Source organism: Triturus cristatus, chromosome 11 (genome assembly GCF_964204655.1).
Source record: "Triturus cristatus chromosome 11, aTriCri1.1, whole genome shotgun sequence".
NCBI classification, from domain to species: Eukaryota; Metazoa; Chordata; class Amphibia; order Caudata; family Salamandridae; genus Triturus; species Triturus cristatus.
In genome coordinates, this window is record NC_140594.1 from 31,123,953 (window position 1) to 31,149,153 (window position 25,201).

Sequence of the window (25,201 nt, forward strand, 5' to 3'; positions counted from 1 at the left end):
GCTTGACAGACGTGACAGACGCTCTCCATGTCTGGGTCAGGCAGCTAAAGCACAGGCTCCTAGCAGCCTGAGTCAAGGTTTGCCAGTCTGAAGATCTCACAACCCTGTGGGCAGTGCCATCATCAGCCAAGCAGAGACCTGCTAGGACCGTTTCCCTCATGATGAGGGGAAGTGTCACCGAAATTGTAAATCCCGGGTGCTTCAGGCTTAAGTCCTGAAGTGCCCTGGACTGACTGTCTATCAGGGATGTAGCCTTACTTCTATACTTCTGGAAAGTACCCAGTTTTCATTAAAGGAACTGGTGCTACTTTAAAAAACAGAAAATGTCTTCTGTTCGTGAATACATCAGGGTGCAGGCTGGGGTCCTCTGAACCACCGCCTGCTCCCGCTATGTCACCCAACATAATTCACAAAGTGTAAGATGCCTCAAGGGGACACCTTCTCCATTGCAAATCAGTTAAGGCCTCCTTTAAAGTGTCAGTAACTGATCAATGGTTTGCGACTTGCAATTGCAGTCACTCGCATCGCACTAAATGCATAACATCGCGGCTCTCAAGTAGAAGTGTTTGTGCTTTTCATGCCCCCGCCAAATTGTGATACAGAATGGATTGCAAAAAAAACCTTTTTGAGTCAAGAACCCTTCTCTGACTGCCAAAATGTGTTAGAACATTGCACCTAACTCTTTGCGTTTGCAAACCCTCTGATTTTGCAAATCGCAGATTTTGCAAATGCTCAAGTATTTAGTACTTTAGGCCCCAGGTCCCTAATGTTTCTACATGTCTTACTATAGAAAGACTGACTCAGACCCAGCCCTATGGAGCCATGATGCGTGGAGAAAGGGATAGATTCTACTACTATTTATGACTTGGGGGGGCAGGGAAGTTTTTAGTTCTTGGGGAGGAAGGGGTTGGGTTGCAGGAGGGATGGTGGTAGTTTAGGTCTCAGAACAGGGGCTTGGTGAGCTGTTTTAGGGCTGAGGGTGGGGTCAGGGATCAGGAAACTTTTTTGGTCTTTGTAGGCCGTTTTAGGGCTTAGGGCGGGGGCTGGGGCTGGGGTCAGGGGGTTACACTTACTTATAAGTCTTAACCACACATATGTCTCAGCCATACATGCCTTAACAACACATATTTCGCTGTGAAGCTAGGCATATGTGTGGTTAAGACTTGCGTGATTAAGACCGCGCGGAACCGACATGCATGGTAATCGCAGGCATGGTTCCGTCACACAGCCCTGCCGGGAAACAGTCGGAACAACGCAGGGTCAGCCACACGTGTTTGAACAATGGAAGTGCAACCACGCTTGCCTTAACCACACAGGTGCCTTAACCTCGCATATGCGTGGTTACGGCAGTACGCCGTCTAGCTGCTGGAATGGGCGGGTCCAGGAAGAAGAAGGATAAGGAGAGGACGCAGTGAGGTAAGTGGGGCTGGTTTTAGGGAGTGTGGGGGGTAGTTTTTCAGGGCTGGGAGTTGGGGTTTCAGGGCTGGGGTGTTTGGGAAGTTTTTAGTGTTCAGGGGAGGGGCTCAGGGTAGTTTTTGAGGCTTGGTGGGTCGGGAAATGTTTAGGGCTTGGGGTAGTTTTTAGGGCTAAGGGGAGGGTGGGGTAGTTTTTAGGACTCAGGGGAAGGGTGTTGGTTTTCGGGGGGGGTAGTTTTATTTCTCAGAGTGGGGTTGGGGGGCCGTTTTAGGGATCACGGTGGGTCGAAGGGAGCAGGGTAATTTTTAGGGCTGGGGGCAGGGAAGTTTTTAGTGCTCAGGGAAAAAAAGAGTTGGTTTTCAGGAGGGAGGGGGTAGTTTTAGGTCTCAGGGCAAGGGCTTGGGGGACGTTTTAGGGCTCAGGGCGGTGGGCTGGCAGCGTGGTACTTTTTATACTTTGAGTGCCGTTTTAGGACTCAGGGCGGGAGGGCTGGGGTCGGGCGAGGATTCTGGCCTGAGGGTGTTTTAGGGCTCAGCAGGAGTCGGGAGTTACACTTACTTTGTAAAGGCATGCGTGGTAAAGGCATAAGTGTGGTTAAGACTTTCGTGGTTAAGACCGCGCGGAACCGACATGCATGGTAATCGCAGGCATGGTTCCGTCACACAGCCCTGCCGGGAAACAGTCGGAACAACGCAGGGTCAGCCACACGTGTTTGAACAATGGAAGTGCAACCACGCTTGCCTTAACCACACAGGTGCCTTAACCTCGCATATGCGTGGTTACGGCAGTACGCCGTCTAGCTGCTGGAATGGGCGGGTCCAGGAAGAAGAAGGATAAGGAGAGGACGCAGTGAGGTAAGTGGGGCTGGTTTTAGGGAGTGTGGGGGGTAGTTTTTCAGGGCTGGGAGTTGGGGTTTCAGGGCTGGGGTGTTTGGGAAGTTTTTAGTGTTCAGGGGAGGGGCTCAGGGTAGTTTTTGAGGCTTGGTGGGTCGGGAAATGTTTAGGGCTTGGGGTAGTTTTTAGGGCTAAGGGGAGGGTGGGGTAGTTTTTAGGACTCAGGGGAAGGGTGTTGGTTTTCGGGGGGGGTAGTTTTATTTCTCAGAGTGGGGTTGGGGGGCCGTTTTAGGGATCACGGTGGGTCGAAGGGAGCAGGGTAATTTTTAGGGCTGGGGGCAGGGAAGTTTTTAGTGCTCAGGGAAAAAAAGAGTTGGTTTTCAGGAGGGAGGGGGTCGTTTTAGGTCTCAGGGCAAGGGCTTGGGGGACGTTTTAGGGCTCAGGGCGGTGGGCTGGCAGCGTGGTACTTTTTATACTTTGAGTGCCGTTTTAGGACTCAGGGTGGGAGGGCTGGGGTCGGGCGAGGATTCTGGCCTGAGGGTGTTTTAGGGCTCAGCAGGAGTCGGGAGTTACACTTACTTTGTAAAGGCATGCGTGGTAAAGGCATAAGTGTGGTTAAGACTTTCGTGGTTAAGAATGCGTGGAACCAGCATGCGTGGTAATCGCAGGCGTGGTTCTGTCACACAACCTTCCCTGAGTCACGGTGAAAGCAATACCTACGAGGGATTAAAGCTACTTTCCATCTTACGTCACATTGTACTAACCAGAGGCTCTGTGGTTTAATCGTCTGTGATGAATGTTTATTTCTCAGGTGCTCTGTTATAAGTTAATAGCGTATTGCTTTGTCCTTGCAGGTGGAGCCAACGTTGTTTCGACGACGACGCCCTTGGCCAGCGTCACTGACACTAGCGGAAGCCCCACGGTAAGATGATGGACAACCGCTGCATGGGGCTAACCATGAGTCAGACCGCTCGCCTTGTCCACCCTTTGACTTCAGCATAGACATGGGTTTAAAGTTTTAGTTAATGACCAGGACTGTGGAATAATGCCCGAAGAACATTCTAGAGAACATCTTAGAGACATCTACAAGGGTGTAAGAGTGAAGCAAAGCTCTGTAGATCTTGTTATTATATCTTGGGCATCTTGTCACATATTGTCACATATTAGCCTTGAGTGGTCTTGAGTTACTGATTAGGAGCTGGGCTTTAGAGAGCCAGACCCTTCACCAGACTCAAAACTGATCATTACTAGCCTGCTGCACTCTGAGAGCCCTTGTCTGCTATTGCCATGTATGTTCACCCTACCTACCACAGCATGGGGGAATAAGTCAGCCCTCTTTGTCCATTGCCTGTCTTCACTGTGAGTAACTGTATTTTCACTTGTGCACACCCCCTAAAAAGTAGTCCATTCAGTGCCAGAGCTGGTGGCCAATCACTACTTTCATTTTATAGTTTTTTACATTTATTTTTCTGGTAGGTCATCTTTTACGAATTGTTTGGCAAATATATTCCCTCCCCCTTTAGATGGCGGCATTCTTATTTCATCACTTACATTTTTTTTATGCCAATTGCATATATTAGCAAAAATAAATACAGGAATAAAAACAGTCCAGGCTTGCAGAGATCAGAGCTCCTGGCTTTAGTCAATGCTTGCTCGTGTTGTAGGGGAGCAACACCTGCGATGCTTTTTTAATGTAATTTTTTTAAGCCTTTGGATGATATAATAGAGGGAATGTTTAAATTGAATGTTTATCTTCTATTTATTTTGAAATAATGTATTTATCTGTATTTGGAAATTCAGTAAAAGATACGATTGTTAAACAGAAAAATACGTTTGACTGCAAAAGCCAGGGTGACGGAGCCCAGGAGGGGGAAACATTTGTGAAAGAGTCTTCTTTGTTAACTTTTTTAAACTTCACTGTACCAAATTAACGAATGTTGACTTGATTAATTAGAGGGGCAAAAAATCCTGCAAAGCTTTGGTTTTGCAGGAGAAAAATCCTTAAACTTGCATTTTTCAGAGTGAACCCCGCAAAACTTTAATCTTGTGAAAGTAAGACTCTTTGCTAGTTTGTGAAATGTACTTCCTGCGTAAACTCGCGCCCTGCGATTTTAATTTTACACTCACCTGATCTAATAAACGAATGCAGGGGCCCCATGCAGACTCGGATACTGAGTTCATATTTTGGCTTTTTGTTGTTGTTGCCTATTCCAATTTAAATCACCGAAATGTTGATACCAATGTAAATTTCAACAAATCCATAAGAACTTAAATTTGCAACAAACTCAACATGCATGCATGTGCCCCCCCGACCCCCCTTACTGAGAGAAACCATGTGACCTACCTGCTTCGCACAGTGGTCCTCGTCTGTGAATTGTGTCCACCGCTGGCAGCCTCTTCTGCAGTACTGTGTCCTCGCTCTGTGGCAATCATCTGGACCAGCGTGTGCACCTCTGGAGTTCTCCTTTTGAGTATTGCGTTTATTTTTGGAGGCTTCCTCTGGAGTTTGGGGCCCAGACCTGGGCTTTAGACCTCAATTCTGGATGCCTCAATTGGTGCATTGTCTTCATTTCTGGAAGCCTCCAGAACTATACCTCCTGTACTGGGTACAGAGTGCAGGTTTGGAGGCCTCACTGAAGGATTGTGTCCAGTTTTCAGCTCCTCGGCTGAGCGCCTGGATACCCTCTCGGGTGATTTGTGTGCTATACAAATCAGCATAACATATCATCACATAACATAGCATCACAAAGCATCACATAACATAGCATCACATCCGAGTATTGTTTACAGCTGCCACCTGCATTATTGCATCCAGTTCTCAAATGACGTATTTCTTAGTTATTGCACACAATAGTGGAAGCCCCATCAGTGTGTCCTGTAGCTTGAGGTGTTTGAATCCATGTCAGTCTTTCATTCACCTGGAGGCCGGTAAATTGAGTAAAAATTGAGTAATAATAAGGCTTCTAATTTAAAGCGGTTAGAGCTAAGGTTCTAAGTGCTAGAGCAAATCCTGGTGCCATGTCCCCCTGTGACGGTCCTCCTGTCCAGCTTGCCCACAGTCCGTTACTCTCTGCTGCCTTTGGTTTGTTCCTCCTCTGCTTGTTTTTCTGCCTCTTCTCCGCTAGCTACTGCCCTCTATTTTGCCTATTTCTGCTCATTTCTGACCTTTATTCTACTTCTTTCTGACCTTTATTTTGCCACTTTCTGCTCGTTTCTGACTTTTATTTTGCCTCGTTCTGCTCATTTCTGACCTTTATTCTACTTCTTTCTGCTCATTTCTGACCTTTGACCTTTATTTTGCCTCTTTCTGCTCATTTCTGACCTTTATTTTGCCTTTTTCTGCTCATTTATTCTGAAGTCGCATCCACACCGCCCGGATACCCCTATGGGTGAAGGTGCTGCACTATACAAATGCTGATTGATTTATTGATTCTCATCCTACGCAGGCCCCATCTGAAGTATTGCCTCCCCTTTTTGGGAACACTCCTGGAGTACTCGCTCCAGTAATAGAGGCTACAGATAAAAATAAAAGTTGTTTGCAGTCAGTGCAGTAGCTGAGGCCACAGTGGTGTATGGTTCAAACTCCTGCGCGGGGATGCCGACAAGTTCAGTACTCTCCCTCTGTCTACTTTACTCCCCTGTAAACATTCCAGAAGGGAGTAAACTGAAAACAAGATAGGACCTGGAGTCTGGAGCACCAGTACCTGTGTGCTCACCAAGACCGGTGCACCTTTGAGGGGGAGGAGCATGTTGGAGGGAGCGAAATCCAGAGGTGCGTCCAAACGCGTGAGAGAGACTTCTGGAGTGGGTGATGAAGACAAGGCCATAGGGCAGAGGTGAAGACAGGGATGGATTGGGATCAAAATAGGCCCGGGCATCCTAGAAAAAAAAGTGGGCCACATTTGTGGATTGTACTTGTTCACAAAAAACTGTTTCAGTGTTTTGAGTATAATGAAAATAAGGAGGGGATTTCTCTAAAAGAGGCATGTTTTCTTATCTTCACTGAGATAAAAAACAAATGCAAATGTTGCCAGGACTCTTTGTGCACGGATTAGTTCGCAATGGGGAGCCACGCCAGAATAGAGGTGAGGCCACTTTTGCTCAGCCCCCCTGCTCAATCTGCAGACATTAATGGGCTGGCCCAGCGAGAGACTGGGAATGACACCTCTGCCCCATTGGTTTGTAAAAGGGAGGTAACAGAGGCCCATCTATCCTCAGAAAGGCCGCTCAGGCCCCACTGGGCCACTGGCAGCATCTGAACAGCACAGACATAGCCCAAATCGGCCACCATGCTGGTCAAAAAAGCGACCTACAGCTGCAACTCAGATACCGGCCCACTGCCCGAGTGCCCACTTACCAATCCGATCGTCAGGTGAAGCTGCAGGTGATGGGGGTGTTGGTGGGATGGAGATTGGATGGGAATGTGGAATAAAGGAAAGCATAAGCAGACATAAAGGAAAGACCTTGAATGCACCGACAATCCTCCAGAAAAAGTGTAGGATGGAAAATTAAGTGAACACAATGCGGCCTGAGACAGACCTTCGAGAGCAGCTTTGCAGGGTAAACTAGAGGGAAGTAAAGTTGAGGACCATTTGATATATCAGGAGACGGCAGGGCAAGTGAAGGGCAGACTTGATGGTCTTTGAAGTTGCCGGCTGACATATTTTTTTGTTCCTTATGTCTTAGGTGCCCACCAATGCCTACCACCACATCCTCATGAACCTGACAGAGGAGAAAGGAGCCTTCTTGCACCCAGGGCCGATGCTGGGATACCTGGAGAAAATGTCGCTCAGTTTACCCAAAAGACCACTCTCTGAAGAGATTGCCTCCAACCTCACCAGGGTACTTGTGTATAGCCCTTCTGAGTTTTCAGGAGTGGTGGGAGGCCGTGATGGTCCCGCTTGTGTGTGATATGAATGGATGAATGCATAGGCGGAGGTCAGGAGCGCGTGGCCTCTCTCAAGAGTGCGCTGGCGCTAATTGGAAATGAATAGGGCACCAAGGGACAGGTTAAAGAGTGAAAAGCCAGGCCTTAAGTTGCTTTCTAAAAGGCTGCTCGTTTTCTGGCATGGTTCAGCAGCCATGCTGTTCCAAGCATGAGGGTTCAAGAGGGAGAAAGATACGCCTCCGGTTTTTGCTCGCCTAACCTTCTGAACTTTAGCGTAGTGGCCAAGGGATGAGCTAGAGTTTTAAGGGGAGAGTAGAATTGAATCCTGGAGGACAGATATCCAGGCCCAGGCTGGTTCAGCACCCTGTGCACGAGGAACAAGGTCTTAAACAAGATCCTTTTTTAACAGGAAACCATTGCAGGTTCTTCAGATGAGACGAGAACAAAGCTCGCCTCTGTGATTTGAGAGCCAGGTGGCCTGCTGCGTTCTGAACGGTTTGTGGTTTCTGCAGCGGGTGTTGTGGGAGTCCCGTGTAAAGGGCATTGGCATAATCCAACCTGGACATCACAAGGGCCAAGAGAATGGTAATGTGGGCAGACATGGTGGTCTGTAGATAACAGGAGCATGGCAGGGAGGGCTGAGGCTTTGTGCCTGATACGATTTTCCAAATTCAGTGTCCAGTGGTGGGATGTCTTGTATAGCAACAGAGAATGGTGAGGAGGGAGCAGGACCAGAAGTCCTTAGGGTTAGAGGAAGCTCACACTGCTTCACATGTTGTGTATGTGCTGTGTTTGTGAGGGAGAGCACTCCTGCCACCTGTCCTGTGGCTGTCCTTAGGGTTAGAGGAAGCTTGCACTGCTTCACATGTTGTGTATGTGCTGTGTTTGTGAGGGAGAGCACTCCTGCCACCTGTCCTGTGGCTGTCCTTAGGGTTAGAGGAAGCTCACACTGCTTCACATGTTGTGTATGTGCTGTGTTTGTGAGGGAGAACACTCCTTGCCACCTGTCCTATGGCTGTCCTTAGGGTTAGAGGAAGCTCGCACTTCTTCACATGTTGTGTATGTGCTGTGTCTGTGAGGGAGAGCTTCTCCTGCCACCTGTCCTGTGGTTGTATTTGGTGTTAGGGGAAGCTTCCACCGCTGCTGCACATGTGCATGTTCTGTGTTTGTGAGGGAGAACCCTCCTGCCACCTGTCCCTGCTGTTAGGGGAAGCTTGCACTGCTGCACTTGCAGTGCATGTTCTGTGTTTGTGAGGGAGTTCATTCCTGACACCTGTCCTGTCCTTGGTGTTAGTGGAAGCTTGCACTGCTGCTGCACATGTGCATGTTCTGTGTCTGTGTTGGAGAACTTTCCTGCCACCTGTCCGATGGCTGTCCTTGTGGTTAGGGGAAGCTTGCAATGCTGTTGCGCGTGTGCATGGTCTGTGTTTGTGATGAAGAACCTTCCTGCCACCTGTCTGTAACTGTCCTTTGTGCTAGGGGAAGCTTGCACCACTGCTGCACATGCAGAGGGTGTGTTTGTGATGAAGAACCCTCCTGTCACCTGTCCTGTAACTGTCCTTTGTGCTAGGGGAAGCTTGCACCGCTGCTGCACATGCAGAGGGCGTGTTTGTGATGAAGAACCCTCCTGTCGCCTGTGGTGTCATTGTCCCTAGGGTTAGGGGAAGCTTGCACCGCTACTGCACATGCAGAGGGTGTGTTTGTGATGAAGAACCCTCCTGTCGCCTGCCGTGTGACTGTCCTTAGGGTTAGAGGAAGCTTGCACTGCAGCTGCACATGCAGAGGGTGTGTTTGTGATAAAGAGCCCTCCTGTCGCCTGTTGTGCGACTGTCCTTAGGGTTAGAGGAAGCTTGCACCGCTGCTGCACATGCAGAGGGTGTGTTTGTGATGAAGAACCCTCCTGTCGCCTGTCCTGTGACTGTCCTTGGTGTTAGAGGAAGCTTGCACCGCTGCTGCACATGCAGAGGGCGTGTTTGTGATGAAGAACCCTCCTGTCGCCTGTCGTGTGACTGTCCTTAGGGTTAGAGGAAACTTGCACCGCTGCTGCACATGCAAAGGGCGTGTTTGTGATGAAGAACCCTCCTGTCGCCTGTTGTGTGACTGTCCTTAGGGTTAGAGGAAGCTTGCACCGCTTCTGCACATGTAGAGGGCGTGTTTGTGATGAAGAACCCTCCTGTCGCCTGTCGTGTGACTGTCCTTAGGGTTAGAGGAAGCTTGTACCGCTGCTGCACATGCAGAGGGCGTGTTTGTGATGAAGAACCCTTCTGTTGCCTGTCCTGTGACTGTCCTTGGTGTTAGAGGAAACTCGCACTGCTTCACATGTTGTGTATGTGCTGTGTTTGTGAGGCCATCTTTCCCTCTTTCTAGGGTTCGTGACGTAGGTGGTGACGTCCTGTTTTTTGTATCTAGGTGTTCCTCGAGACTGTGGGAGAAGTGCTTGAACTGACAGAATGGGCTGACATGTCACAGGTAAGGTCGGGTATTATACGTTTGCAAAACATTACCTTATGATCCCAAGGTCAGCAAAGGATTGCTGTCCCGTGCTCAATTTTTAGAAAACATAGGTGCCAGGGCTCCTATCAGGAGGCCGCTGCAGCTTGCACCACACATTGCCCCCGCCATGCTGCCAATGATAGTAACAACACAACTACTAACCATCACACTCCTACAAGTGTGACAATTCTTTCTATTCCAGGCTCCATAGCTATAAGAATGGCTTGGGTGGTAGGCATTAGTCATTGTTTATGAATATCGAATTATTAAACAACTGTTGTTGTTCTCATGTCAAAATTAGGCAGACTGCCCCACCGTGTGGAAGACTGTCATAAGGACTGGTACTGACGATTAAGTGCTGGTGCCGAGCACCCAAAACCCCCAGCTCAAATTAAGCACTGGACTGCGTCCTTGTGGAGTTAGAAATAAAAAAAAGTCCTAACCTGGCATTTAAAAACATGCTTCCTCTGGGCTTAATATAGTTCTCTATCTACCCAGTCAGAGCTCCTAGACTGCACAGGGCTTGTCCGGGGAGAAGTGCCCCTATCCAAGTTCAAGCAGATGGGAGACGGGGAGGAAATATGTTACTTGGTCAGGGTGATGAGTCTTGGGAACATGCCCCGGGGCTTCCAGGAGCTCTGCAGACATGGTAGCTTGTCAAGGTGCATCTGAGCATGGTCAAAGTTAAAGATGAGAGACTATTAATACTGAATTGAATCAGGCAGGGGTCTGTCGAGAACAACGGTGAAGTCCATTGTATCTATCCGTGGGGAAGCAGAGGCACTGAGCTCAAGGATATAGTGGCCATGGAAATGCACTGAGAGCATTTGTACGTTTCCGAGGTGCAGATTGAGCCATTCAGAGGGTGATGACCGTCTCCTCAAATATTGATGTTACCAAGAGTGGGAATGTGGAAAAACCTGGGTAGGTCAAGAAATGTGTGTTCAGAGCAGAGGTCTGCAGGCCAAGATGAGAGTAAAGAAGAGACAGAGAACAGCCGAAGACAAAGGGTCTGATTCACAAAGGTAAACATACACTTTTCTGTACATTTACGACTGTTTGGTATTCACAAAAGTAACTTAGCAGCAGTAGCTTTACAACTGCAGAGACTTTGCACATAGAAAAGAGGACAGTCCTATCTTTTTAATGCGGCGACTCCACACTCATAAATATACTACTCGTAAATCCCTTTGTGAATACCAAACAATAGTAAACTTACACAAAAGTGTAAGATTAACTTTGTGAATGAGGCCCCACACTTTAAACACAGAATGCTGGTCACTGTCCAACAGCATGTGGAGTTCTGATCAGGGGCCAGACCGTGGACAGCTACAGAGCAACGCAGTGCATAAGCTCCGGTTGCTGAGACCCTAAAACTTCACTTCCCCTTACTTGACATATTGGCTAGTAACAGATACATTCTGGGAACAGTGAGGAGTGCACACGCCATTGATGCCTATGTGTGTAGGAAGATGGAATCTGACTGCATGGTTGCCCCCACTTTTTTCCTTGTGTTTTGCTGGTTTTCGACTTAAGTCTGGCTGGGATCCTGCTATTCAGGACCCCAGCCTATCTGCTTTCCCCTTTAAATTGATTACCAGTACTTTAGGTACACTCCAGATTGGATTCTGGGGTACCCTCATAAGTCCCTAGTATATGCTATACTATATACCCAGGGCATAGGTACCCCTGAGACCTACCAGGGGCTGCAGCATGTATTGTGCCACCCCTGGGAAGCCTTCCAAAATGACACCACAGGTCTGCTACTGCAGCCTGGGTAAGGTGGCGTATGCACCCCTTACTGAGATATAGGTTCACTATATCTCTCCATATCACTGCACATGTAAACCTATCAGTCACCCCTATGGCAGGCCTTAACAATCCTGAAGGCAGGGTGCTGGGTTTCATGTGAGAGGGTGCCCATGCATGAGCAGAGCCCCTCCGCAGCTTTCGGAACCTTTATTCCGGGGTTGTTTGTGATGCAGTCAATTCTATTCATTTGATCTGTTTGTCAATAACAATAATAAAAGAAAAAAATTTAACAATACTCCTTTTGATTTTCTCAAAACTCAGAATACGTGTTTATATGTGTGTATATGTATATTTGCTTTTGAGCCAGCCAGAGTGTCTTTAGCTTAAATTTAATTATATGATACATGTTGGAGGGAGGACCACCGGGGAGTCAGGGGGCCCACTCCGGGGCACCTTCCTACCGCAAAGTTATAGCCGAGCGCCGCTGAGAAGCCTCCTAGGAGAGGTCTTTCTCCTATGATCGTACTAGGCCCAGTAACACCACCACACGGGACTCCGTATCAGTTGCTTATCTAGGTACTTTATCAATAGTAGCACATTCGAAATATTTACAGGGGGATCGAGAGATCCAGAAAGAGTCTCAATATCTTTGTAGGGACAGGGTAGCGGGACAGTCTTAGTACCAGCCTGGTACGGGGAAGCTCTGCGCCAGACCTTGCGTTAGGCCGAAGGTGGCTCCGGGGATCGGAGCGGCAGGTGCTGGTCTCAAAGCAGCTCGGACGTGGAGAGCCGCGACGGTGTCTGCAGGGCTCGGGTGGTAGTTCCGCTTGGGTCGAGCCGCGACACAGTCAGCAGGTTTCCGGTGGTAGGTCCGCTTCGGTCGAGCCACGACGAGGTCAGCCGGGCTCTGATGGCAAGTTCAACAAGGTCGGGCCGCGACAGCGTCAGCAGGGCCCCAAAGGTTCGTGAAGGTCTTTAAGCACGGTGGAGCCGCGACGTAGTCAGCAGGGCTCAGAGCGTGGTTCCAGGATGAGTCTTTCTCCGCAGGGTCAGCCGCGATCTGATCAGCAGGGCTCTTGACTCCGGGATACAATTGCTGTCCTGTTGCAGGGTCGCCCCAGATATAGGTCTGGAGCCCTTTGATGTCCGGACCCTTGCGCCCGGGGGGGCGGAGAGGCCGGGTCGGGAGCGGCCAGATGCTCAGCAGGAGAGGCGCCAGGCCCAGGAGAGCTGTGGGGCGATCGCACCTAGGTGTGGGAGGACGGTTGAGGGTCCCATCGATACTGCCCTCCGCCGGGAGTGGGGAAGTGTTCACGTGGTACCCCCTGGCCAGTTGTTGGTGCCTTGATGTCGGGGCTTGCTGGGGCCGAGGCCGGGTTGAGGGTAGGCTGGTGCGCAGAGTCACGTAAAATCCAAAATGGAGGAGCCCCGAGGTGCAGGGGACCTCGTGCGGCTTGGCGAGGGGGAACAGGACCATGCCACGAGGCCGGCTCCAACAAGCGTCCCCCCCAGCTGAAGGCAGGGAGAGTCACCTATCTCCTTGGGGGTTCTCCTCGCCGAGGCGGAAGAATCTGGATAGGCCGTCGGCATTGGCGTGGTCGTTGCCGGCCCGGTGCTCTACGGTGAAGTCCATCCCTTGCAGCGAGATGGACCATCGCAACAATTTGGGGTTCTCGCCCCGCATCTGCATTAGCCACCGCAGGGGCCGATGGTCAGTCTGGACTCGGAAGTGGGTGCCGAAAAGGTAGGGCCGGAGCTTTTTGAGAGCCCATACCACGGCGAAGGCCTCCCGCTCGATGGTGCTCCACCTCTGTTCTCGGGGCAGCAGACGGCGGCTGTTGAAGGCCACAGGTCTGTCGAGGCCCTCGGTGTCCATCTGGGAGAGGACCGCCCCAACCCCGTACTCCGAGGCATCTGTCTGAACCACGAATTCCTTGCCGTAGTCAGGGGCCTGTAGTACAGGGGCAGCGCACATTGCCGCCTTGAGGGTTTCAAAAGCGGTCTGACAGCGGGGTGTCCAGTGCACCGTCTTGGGCTGCTTTTTGGAAGTGAGCTCCGTGAGGGGGCCCACAATACTGCCATAGTCTTTGATAAATCGACGGTAGTAGCCTGTGAGGCCTAAGAAGGCCCGGACAGCTATTTGGGTGGCGGGGGGCTCCCACGCCTGGATAGCATCGACCTTCAACTGGAGGGGTGCCACCTGGCCACTCCCCACCTGATGGCCCAGATAGGTCACTGATCCTTGACCGATCTGGCACTTGCTGGCCTTAATCGTGAGCCCGGCCCTTTGGAGAGCGGCCAGGACTTCTCTGAGGTGTCCTAGGTGCGCGGCCCAGTGGTTGCTGAAGACTGCAATGTCGTCTAAGTAGGCCGCGCTGAAGGCTTCTAGTCCGGCCAGGACCTTGTTCACCAGTCTCTGGAAGGTCGCTGGCGCGTTCTTCATACCGAAGGGCATCATCCGAAAGTGGTAGTGCCCATCGGGGGTGGAGAAGGCGGATCGTTCCTGGGCGCCGGGGGTGAGCCTGATCTGCCAGTATCCAGCAGTGAGATCAAAAGTGCTTAGGTAGCGGGCGGCCCCTAAGCGGTCGATCAGCTCGTCTGCCCGTGGCAGGGGGTGGGCATCGGTCTTGGTGACTGCGTTTAGGCCCCTGTAGTCCACACAAAATCTGAGTTCCAGGGGGGGTGCCGGGGGCGGCGGCCTTCGGCACCAAGACCACAGGGCTGGGCCACGGGCTGTCGGATGGCTCGATGACTCCGAGGGCGAGCATCTTGGAGACCTCCGTTTGTATGCAGGCTCGGACCCGGTCGGGCACTCTGTAGGCGCGGTGTCGCACAGGGGGGCTGTCCCCGGTATCCACGTCGTGGACGCACCAGGGGGTCACCCCGGGCGTGAGAGAGAAGAGGGCAGCGAAGGGTTGCAGCAGCTGCCGGCAGTCATGGCGCTGTTCTGGGGTCAGGGTGGTGGAGAGTTTGACGCCCTCCATGGAGCCGTCTTGGTCCGAGGACCCCAGGGGGTCGGGTAGGGGCTCGGAGTCGCTTTCGCCCCCATCGTCGGTAGCCAGCAGCAGGCTTAGTTCGGTTCGGGCAAAGTGGGGCTTGAGCCGGTTGGCGTGTAGGACCCGGAGGGGGTTCCTTGGGGACTCCATGTCGACCAAGTAGGTGACGGGGCTCTTCTTCTCAACCACCTTGAAGGGCCCGGTCCATTTGTCCTGGAGGGCGCAGGGGTCCACGGGCAACATGACCCAGACTTGCTGGCCCGGCTCGAACTCGATGGTCGAGGCATTTTCGTCATACCAGCGTTTCATGTCTTCTTGGCTGGCTTCGAGGTTGGCTTTTGCCAGGGCCCGGAACTTCCGAGTCTGGTTCCACAGAGTCAAGAGGTACCTGTAGACGTCGGGGGGGGCATCTTGGACGCTCGCCTCCCAGCCCTCTTTGACCAGGCTGAGGGGCCCTCGGACGGGGTGCCCATACAACAGTTCGAAGGGGCCGAAGCCCAGGGATTTCTGTGGAACCTCTCGATAGGCGAACAGGAGGCATGGCAGCAGGACGTCCCATCTCCTCCTCAGGGGCTCTTCCAGGCCCTTGATCATTCCTTTCAAGGTTCTGTTGAACCGCTCGACCAGTCCGTTCCCCTGGGGGTGGTAAGGGGTGGTGAACTTGTAGGTGACCCCACATTGTTGCCAGAGGGATCTCATGTATTTCGAGATGAAGTTCGTACCCCTGTCGCTCACCACTTCTCGGGGGAACCCCACCCTGGAGAAGATGGCCATCAGGGCCCGGCCCACCACTGGAGCTGTCACAGTTCGGAGGGGGATGGCCTCTGGGTATCGGGTGGTGTGGTCGACCAGTACCAGGATGAAGCGGTGGCCCAGGGCGGTTCGGGGGTCGAGGGGCCCCACGATGTCGATCCCTACCCGTTCTAACGGGGTGTGGACGGCTGGAAATGGTTGGAGGGGGGCTTTGACTCGACCCCCAGTCTTCCCGCTGGCTTGGCAGGTCTGGCAGGACCGGCAGTGGTGGTCCATGTCTCTCCGCATTCGGGGCCAATAAAAATGGGTCACCAAGCGGCTGTAGGTCTTGTCTCGCCCGAGGTGTCCGGCGAGGGGCACGTCATGCGCCAGGTTCAGGAGGAACTCTCGGAATCGGAGGGGAACCACCAACACACGGCCGGCTCCTAGTTCGGCGACTTTCTGTTCGCTATATAACAAGTCATTGTCCCAATAGATCCAGTGGGTTCCCGTGGGGTCCCCCGTGGCCTGGGCGGCCGCTTGCTGTCGGGCCCCCTCGAGGGACGGGCAGGCCTTCTGTTCTTGTTGGAACTGTTCGCGGGTGGGGCCCCCGTTGTGGCGCCACTGGGCCAGCTCGGGGATCTCACTGAGGGAGGCGGCCTCATCGGGGGAAAGTTCGGATGGCCCGGCCTCATCGTCAGGCTCCTCCGTGCCGGAGGAGGGTGGCAGTTCTGGACCCGCAGGCTCGACGGGGGCCGCTGCAGCGGCTGGTTGGGCGGTCATGGCCCGGGTGGTGGCGCAGGCCCATTCGGGCAGCCCTAGCATCCCCAGATGCTCTCGGCACTCCACCTGGGCCCAGGGGGAGCTCTCCAGGTCGTTCCCCAGGAGGCAGTCCACTGGAGCGTCGTCGCGGACAGTTACTTTCAGGGTGCCTGACACTCCTCCCTACTCGAAGGGGATCCGGGCCATCCGGCACATGCTTTCGGTGTTGTCCGCAGTCCGGACAGGGCATAGGACATGCGGCAGGATCTGTTCGGGGGTCACCAGGTGGCAGCGGACAGCGGTAACACTGGCCCCAGTGTCACGGAGGGCTTCGGCCCGTTGCCCATTGATGGTGACCCACTGCTGGTACTTCTGGGTGTTGCTCGGGATGGGGGCTCAGGGCACCATTTCTCGGGTGCCCAGGCATACGAGTGACATGGCAGCCGGTTCCCACTCGGGGGACCGGACGTCGCGGTTTTCCTCCTCTTCTTCTCCTTCCCCCAGGGCTGCGGCGGCTATTTGTCGGGGAGGGGGCCCAGCGGTCCCGTTTCGTCGGTTTACGGGGCAGGCCGGGTCGCTCGCATAGTGGCCTGTCTGTTGGCAGCCGAAGCAGGTCACTGTTGGTCGGGGTCCAGGCCTGGCGATGGGGGTCCCCCTACGGACCAGGGTCGGGGACGTGTGGTTGGCGGCTTGGCCTCGTGGCGGGCTTCGGGGCGGCCCGGCCGGGAATTCTCGACTGAGGTGGGACCCTCCTCCTCCGCCCCGCTGGCGAGGAGGTCCCGTGGTACTCCGTTGGTAGTCCCCCACGGGGTTCTGGGGGACCCGGGTGTTGACCCATCGGTCGGCTTCGGCGGCGAGCTTCCGGGGCTCGGTCAGTTTGCTGTCAAGGAGGTGTTGCCTTAGTTCGACAAAGCAGTTGTTGGCGAGGTGCTCCCAGACAATGAGGTCGAACAGTTCGTTGTACGAGGTGACCTTGCTCCCTCTTATCCACCCTTCAAAGGCTCTGCTGAAGAAGTCCACGTATTCGACCCATGTGGTACCGGGGAGCTTCTTGCAGTCCCGGAAGCGCTGCCGGTACATCTCGGCTGATAGTCCGTAGCGGGTGAGTAGGGCCTCTTTCATGTGGTCGTACGAGGTCATCACCGCGTTGGGGAGTTGCAGCAGGGTATCCCGGCCCTCGCTGAGGAACCTCCCCCATAGGCCGGCACCCCAATCCTTCCGGGGTACCCGATGGGAGGTCATGGCTACCTCGTATGCTCGGAACCATTGCTGGATGTCGTCGTTTTTATAGTACTCCTTGACGACATCCTTGGGGATATAAACCTTTGGCTCGGTCAGTGGCAGAGCGTCCCGGGATCCAGGGGTGCTGGTCTCCCCCGTTTTGGATTTCAGTTTGAGTTCCTTGTGGCCCCTCTCGTGCTCGAGGGTTAGCCGTTTCTCTTCTAGTTCTCGATGCCTTTTTTTTCTTCGATTTCCTCCTGCAGCCGTAGTTGCTCCAAGGCCAACTTTTTCTCCGCCAGCAGGAGTTCACCGTCCAGCCGGAGTCGTGCGAGTTCCAATTCGTGTGTCCGGACCCTCTCCCGTTCTCGCATTTCTTCGTGGGATAGGCCGGCTTCCGGGATGCTTCGTCCCCCATCTGCCGGGGTCATGGTCGGCGGCAGGTTTTCGTCCCGGGCCGAGGTCCCTTCGCCTTGGGGTGGAGTGGCCTCGGATTCTGCCCAGGCTTTCAGGGCTTTCTGCATTTCTTCCTTGGTGCCCATTCCTGTGGTTGGGATCCCTTTGTCCTTGCAGAATTGTTTCAATTCTTTGTGGGTGTATTCTTCCAACCTTTCTTGCTGGAAGGTTCCGGCCACGGTTGTTTCTTGGCTGCTCATGGTTCTCTTTCTTTTTCCATCTGGTTAGGCAGCGGGTGTGTTACTTGCCTGTACGATTGCGTCTGGCTCGGATCCCGTTGCTGGCCACCAAATGTTGGAGGGAGGACCACCGGGGAGTCAGGGGGCCCACTCCGGGGCACCTTCCTACCGCAAAGTTATAGCCGAGCGCCGCTGAGAAGCCTCCTAGGAGAGGTCTTTCTCCTATGATCGTACTAGGCCCAGTAACACCACCACACGGGACTCCGTATCAGTTGCTTATCTAAGTACTTTATCAATAGTAGCACATTCAAAATATTTACAGGGGGATCGAGAGATCCAGAAAGAGTCTCAATGTCTTTGTAGGGACAGGGTAGCGGGACAGTCTTAGTACCAGCCTGGTACGGGGAAGCTCTGCGCCAGACCTTGCGTTAGGCCGAAGGTGGCTCCGGGGATCGGAGCGGCAGGTGCTGGTCTCAAAGCAGCTCAGACGTGGAGAGCCGCGACGGTGTCTGCAGGGCTCGGGTGGTAGTTCCGCTTGGGTCGAGCCGCGACACAGTCAGCAGGGCGTATGCACCCCTTACTGAGATATAGGTTCACTATATCTCTCCATATCACTGCAAATGTAAACCTATCAGTCACCCCTATGGCAGGCCTTAACAATCCTGAAGGTAGGGTGCTGGGTTTCATGTGAGAGGGTGCCCATGCATGAGCAGAGCCCCTCCGCAGCTTTCGGAACCTTTATTCCGGGGTTGTTTGTGATGCAGTCAATTCTATTCATTTGATCTGTTTGTCAATAACAATAATAAAAGAAAAAAATTTAACAATACTCCTTTTGATTCGGGCTCCGGTGGTAGGTCCGCTTCGGTCGAGCCGCGACGAGGTCAGCCGGGCTCTGATGGCAAGTTCAACAAGGTCGGGCCGCGACAGCGTCAGCAGGGCCTCAAAGGTTCGTGAAGGTCTTTAAGCACGGTGGAGCCGCGACGTAGTCAGCAGGGCTCAGAGCGTGGTTCCAGGATGAGTCTTTCTCCGTAGGGTCAGCCGCGATCTGATCAGCAGGGCTCTTGACTCCGGGATACAACTGCTGTCCTGTTGCAGGGTCGCCCCAGATATAGGTCTGGAGCCCTTTGATGTCCGGACCCTTGCGCCCGGGGGGGGCGGAGAGGCCGGGTCGGGAGCGGCCAGATGCTCAGCAGGAGAGGCGCCAGGCCCAGGAGAGCTGTGGGGCGATCGCACCTAGGTGTGGGAGGACGGTTGGGGGTCCCATCGATACTGCCCTCCGCCGGGAGTGGGGAAGTGTTCACGTGGTACCCCCTGGCCAGTTGTTGGTGCCTTGATGTCGGGGCTTGCTGGGGCCGAGGCCGGGTTGAGCGGGGTCACGTAGGCTGGTGCGCAGAGTCACGTACAATCCAAAATGGAGGAGCCCCGAGGTGCAGGGGACCTCGTGCGGCTTGGCGAGGGGGAACAGGACCACGCCACGAGGCCGGCTCCAACAATACATTATACATGTTTAAGTATAAAGGGTAGAGTATGGATTCTGTGTTCAATGTGATGCAGTCAAACAATATACTCTTAAGAGCATTATAATCAAACGGTAAATGCTAACTTTGGGATGGCTGCATGGAAACATGTCGTGTTTGGTGTCAAACACCTTGGAATCATACCCCCACACCAGTAACTGGTGTGGGAGTATGATCCCACCCTTCTAGAGGGAGAGACATGACAGCACCTGTATACCCAGTACCAGCTAACAGAGCCCTGGCATCACAAAATGGATGCTGCCAGCCACAGACACAAGTCTGCCCTCCTGCCGCTGGACGAAACTCCGGCCGGGGAGGCCTGGACAATAGGTGTCCTGTCACAGGGAGGTGTTACCACCTCCCAGACAGGATTTAGTGTATTGAGGCTGGGGGGTGCACTCAAAGAGTGCTTTTAAGTCAGCACTGGGGGCTCAATTGGTGTCCCTGTGCATAGTCCAGCTCAAACCGGTTGCAGGGGCTACCAGTCCCTGCTCTGGCGTGAAACTGGACAAAGGAAATGAATGTAGCCACCCCTCTTTCCTGACCCTCCCATAGGTGGGTCCCACCCCTTCCTTGGCTATAAGATAGGAACCCCTGGCTACAGGACTTTAGATTACACCTGGATGAAACTCTGATACTGAATGCTGGAACTTCGACGATCTACCTTGAACTAGATGACTGAAGAATCCCCCTTGGGGTAAAGGAGTTACTCCCCTGCTTGGCGGGCACCAAAGACGCATCTGACCAGTTTGCATCTCCGAAGCTCCTGAGGACTCCGAAGAACTTTGCAACACAGGAGGTAGGTTTCCTTGGTCTTAGAGGTCGATCAGTGTCCACAGCAAGTCTGAGGCCCGTATCCCTCAATACAAATCCTATCGCTAACTGCCAAACGTGAGATTATCGCTGGAAACCCATTGATAATCCCACGAAGTTTGGCGATAGCTTGTTTTTTTTTTTGAAACAATTTTTATTAGTTTTTCCCAACGTAGAACAACATGAAGTCCACATTACATTCAGTATTCCTGTGAAGGATAACCAGGCCAGTGGGAACAATATCAAAGACAATAAGCTTGCAACAAAACCAGTCTAAACCCCCCACCCCACTCCCTCTCTACCCCCACCCCCCCTTGCCAGTGTGCCCGCCACGGGTTCTCCATCCAGTGGGGTGTAAGGTGCCCCACGCAACTAGGGAGCTAAACTCGGAATCAGAGGGCGAACCCCACCCACGTTTCCAAAAGTACCAAAGGCTGTACTCTACCCCTCACATGCATACCACCCCGAAGCCGGACCACCGTGCACAACATGATAAATTTGCACAAATAGCGATAGCCCCCGTGGAATATTCAGGCAGTCCCCTCCTGGGCAGTCTCCCCGGGAGTCCCAGCAGGTCCCTCCACACTCCTCCCAGGCCGGGCCGCGCCCGCCTGGCCCTCACCCCCCTCCTCTCGGTCCCCCAGGCGGCGAAGCTCCTCCACCAGCGCCCCCCACGCCCCGGCAGCCTCTTGCGCTTTGTCATTGGAAGTACGTCTAGCCAGCTGTAGGCGAAGCGTCCCTTCAGTCCCCGCCCAGGCCAGGAAGCTCACCCTCCACCTCCGAACACTCGGCCCCGTTCTTGCCTTCCAGTGCATGGTAAGCTCCCTCTTCGCCATTATCAGCCCCAGATCGATAAATTTGCTCGTGATTTTTGTACGGGGGGGTATGTGGGAACCAAAGCAGAAGGCAAGTTCCCATGTCCACTGTCAACACTCGGTCAGTCACGCGATTCAGGCACGCCACCACATCCGTCCAGTAAGAGCCCAACCCCGGGCAGGACCAGAACATATGGCCGAAATCAGCCCCCTCCGCGTGGCACCGGGGGCAGCCCGACGAGGAGCCCCCAAAATATTGCAGAATCTTCACCGGGGTTAAGTAGGCCCTGTGAAGAGTATAGAATTGAACCAATTGAAATCTAGCGTTGCGCGTGCCCTTCCAAGGTCGTTGCAGCAACTGCGACCACGTCGTCTCCGAGATAGGCCTGGCAAGGTCTCCCTCCCACCGCTCCCGCAGGGTCGTCAGGGGCGCGAGCCTCTCCGTGGATAGCCGCCCATAGAGGCAGGTGATGGCCTTCACGGTACCCGCCGCCATCACGACGTACTGGCATCCCAGGGACGTCGGGGGTTCCGACAGCCCCGTCCGCCAGTGTTTCCGAATCCCAGCCACCAGAGCCGAGTGGAGGAGATAATCCCCCCTGGGCAAATCAAAATCCCTCTGCAACTCGTGGAACGGCAACAAAGCTCCGTCACGATAGAGATCGCCAAGCATGTGAACCCTCGGTCCTCCCAACCTGCCAACGCCGACCAGTCTCCGCCATGAGGGAGAGCCGTGCACATTCCCAACGGAATCTCCGGGGCATATGGGGTCGCAAAGCCCGCTCGTCTCTGGCTACGGAGCCAGCAGAGCCGAAGCGTGCGCTCCTCTAGCGTGAGTTGATCCAACCGGAGCCTTTGCTGCAATAGTATGAATGACAGTACATGCCGAGGGATAATCCTACCCTGCGGGCCCTCCGGGCCTCTGAACTCGCGTGCCACAGCCTGTGTGAGGCACTGCAATTGCGCCGCCAGGTAGTACCATTCGAAGTCCGGGACCGCCAGCCCCCCCTCCACCCTCGGTCTCATCAAGGTGTTCAACGCCACCCGACGTCTGCCCGCGCCCCAAAGAAACCCCGTTATCAGCGCCCGAAGCGTCTTAAAAAAGGAGGCCGGGATCCAGATCGGCAAGGTGCGGAAGAAATAGAGCAATCGCGGTAGCGCCACCATTTTCAGCAGCGCTATTCGGCCGGCCACCGACAACGGAAGGGTGCTCCAAAACGCCATACTCCCCTTGAGTCCCCTTAGCGCTCCACCCACATTGCCCTCGAAGAGATCAGCAGGAGCGTGAAAGATGCGGACACCCAGGTAAGGCAGGCAAGCAGGTTCCCTCAATACAAATCCTATCGCTAACTGCCAAACGTGAGATTATCGCTGGAAACTCAGCGATAATCCCACGAAGTTTGGCGATAGCTTGTTGATAGGGCCTGACATACTTAGCCATGATATCCACCTTCCATAGGATAGCATGGCTAAGTCAGTTTCAAAGCAGGCGTAAGGAAAGTAGCGATAACAGAGGTTATCGCTACTTTTCTTGTCGCTATGCTGCTTTGCGTGAGGCTTGATAATAGGAGAAATGTCTTAGCGACATTTCTCCCCTTATCCTGGGGAAGAATGCCCACTTTGCATCTCATTAGAGATGCAAAGATGGGCGTTTGGAATTCAGGCGCTAAGGCAAGGTTTCACGCTATGGCGTGACCTTGCTAATATAGCGATAAAATTATTGCCGCTTTTCGGCCGAAAACGGCCGCAAAAGCGGCGATAATTTTTTATCGCCGCCTTGTAGCTATGCCCCTCCGTTCGATGTGATCGGGCTCGACCTTGCTCTGTCTGGACTGTTGGTGTCATCTGCTGGGGTGTGAGCCGGGGTGATGAGGTCACCCACGCATCGTTCTCTGGTAGTGCGGTAGAACAGGGGGAGGATGTGGCTTCCTCCCGGAATCCTCCTGTGTTTTTTTTGTTACAAAAGAGATGTTACGGTTGATTTCTTCATCTCGTCTACGGGCTGTGACCATGGTGCCTCTTTGCTTGATGACGACCCACGGGTGATCATTGTAAATTTGTATTATTTTCTTGTACTCTCCTCACCCTTGCTTGCTGTGTTTGATATTGTGTTCTTGCCTCCTATGGTTTTATCCTACTTCTTCTAGTCTCCTGTTTATTTTTGTAACGTTCTATTTTGTAAAATTTCTCTCATGTAACGTAACTGGTTCTATTGTACAGCGCTCTGACACCTTCGGGTAAAGTCCGCGCTATATAAAAATGCATTAATTAATAAATAAATAAATAGCAGGCTGACTTGGCTTCCTCGATATCAGTCTTTTAGAAAAACAAAGTCCCCAGGCTGGATGTTTGAGGCCCGAGCTCTTCATCTGGTGCTGGCTCAGTTGTTTGTCTTTCTCCTTCTGTGAAGACCCCTATCATCATCGATGGGGCCTGGTGTCCACCCCAGGTGGTGAGGGATACAGTTGGTCACTACCCAGCCCATGCTGGCGTGTCCTGGGGCTTGACCTGTGGTGATGTTGGGTTAGCCGATATTCTCGAAGGAACCAATAGAGGGCTGTTTCCATGGGTTGTTGATCAGCTTGTTCAGTGTGTGCATGAAACGCTCAACCTCTCCGTTGGCTTGTGGCCAGCGAGGGGTTATCTTGCGGTGGTGGATACCCCATGTCTGAAGGTAGTCAGCAAATTATTGGCTTCGAAGTGGAGGTCCATTCTCTGTCTTTAATTCTTTCATGAGACCGTGAGTGGCGTTCATCTTCTACATATTTGAGATAACATCAGAAGCTGTTTGGGATCCCACCAGTTCAATTTCTGGATACTTGCTGTGGTCCTCAATTAAGGCTAGGGCATGTAGCCTGTCAGGGAGATGACCAGAACCCAAACTAATGCACTCCCGGGCTGCTGGGGGCCAGACTCTGTGAGTATCAGTGCTGGTGCTACGGTAGATCCAGACACTTGGCACCATTGGCGAGACCTCGATGCTGCCTCTAGCATCTCATCCATACCTGGGAACCAGACTTTAGTTCGGAGCCTGCTCTTGGTCTTGACTATGCCTTGGTGGCCATGATGGGAAAGTTGCATGGTTTGGTCTGTAAGGTTGGATGGTATCACTAGGCAGGGTCCTCTTAGCAGGCACCCACTGGCATCTGTCGTTCGTTCATGGTGTACATTGAACAGGGATTCTAGAATCCTTTTCGCCTCTGGGGTCCTCTAGGATAGGTGCTACTATAGCCTATGCCATCTCCCTGAGTGGATTGCCGCTATGGCCAGTTATAGCCATTCGTCCACATTGCTGGCCATCGCTATTGTATCGAGGGAGAGCTGGAGGGGCTTTGACCTCTCTCCAACATACCAGACCTAGACTTCCATTTCATCAGCATATTTGGCTTCCTTCTGAGTGGCAGCGCGGGGGTGATGGGAGAGGTAGTCCGCAGGGTTGTTTGCCCCCGGCCGGTATTCAACCCGGCAATCCTACTCCTGTAGGTGGAGCATCCATTTCTGAATTCGAGGTGGCTGTTTGGATGCTGAGCCTCAGAACAGGGGCACGAGGGGTTTGTAGTCCGTGGTGACCACAAAAGGGTGTCCATAGACGTACAAGTGAAAATGTCTGCAGGTCCAGTGTATGGCATTGGCTTCCCTTTTGACCTGCGAATATCTTTGTCCATTGCTGTGAGGCACCTGCTGGCAAAGGCTACGGCGTCCAGGTGCCATGCTGTTGCTGTTGTGTGAGAATAGGTCCAAGACCTTTTGGACTTGCGTCAACTGCAATGTTCGTTGGTTTCAGTGGATCGAAATCGGACAGCGTGGTGTCGGCCGAAAGGCTTCTTCTTGTGCTGTACCACAAGTCCAAGGAGTCGTGGTCTTTGTGAGTTCACGGAGGAACTGGGTGAGGCCTGTGAGGTCGGGTATGAATCTCCCACACTAGTTCACCATGCCAAAGAAACTTTGTACCTCAGACAGCTGGTGGGGGCGGGGGCCTCCTGCACATTCTGCGCTTTCTTGGGATCTAGCACCACTCCATCTGCCAAGAATGTGTATCCAAAGAAACTGATCTGTTGTTTTAAAAATTCACTCTTCTCCCGATGGAGAGTGAACCCAGAGTCTTGGATCTGCCGGAGCGGCAGAGACACAGCAGAGACACAGACTGACTGCCTTAGCCACGCCTCTGCACTTTTATTCGGGAAACAGACAATGCACTGGAAGATACCAATAATCACAGCCTGGTGGGTTCCATCAACTAGACCACCTCAGACTTATCTCTGGGGTGGCACATTACAAACTTGTCATTCGCGCACCCAGCATTGTTGCGTTGGACACATCAGGCTGTAGAC

The 25,201-nt window shown here is 53.1% G+C and overlaps 1 protein-coding gene across 2 annotated transcripts in view; it reads left to right on the top strand.

Annotated features, from left to right (window-relative positions):
* Nucleotides 1-25,201, top strand: part of ADGRD1 (adhesion G protein-coupled receptor D1) — a 1,181,274-nt gene that overhangs the window by 208,867 nt on the left and 947,206 nt on the right. For both annotated transcript variants that reach the window (XM_085636451.1, XM_085636453.1), the window contains 3 exons: nucleotides 3,104-3,171; nucleotides 6,936-7,091; nucleotides 9,547-9,606. In XM_085636451.1, the coding sequence (XP_085492577.1) occupies nucleotides 3,104-3,171; nucleotides 6,936-7,091; nucleotides 9,547-9,606 (284 nt within the window). The remainder of the gene's footprint in view (nucleotides 1-3,103; nucleotides 3,172-6,935; nucleotides 7,092-9,546; nucleotides 9,607-25,201) is intronic.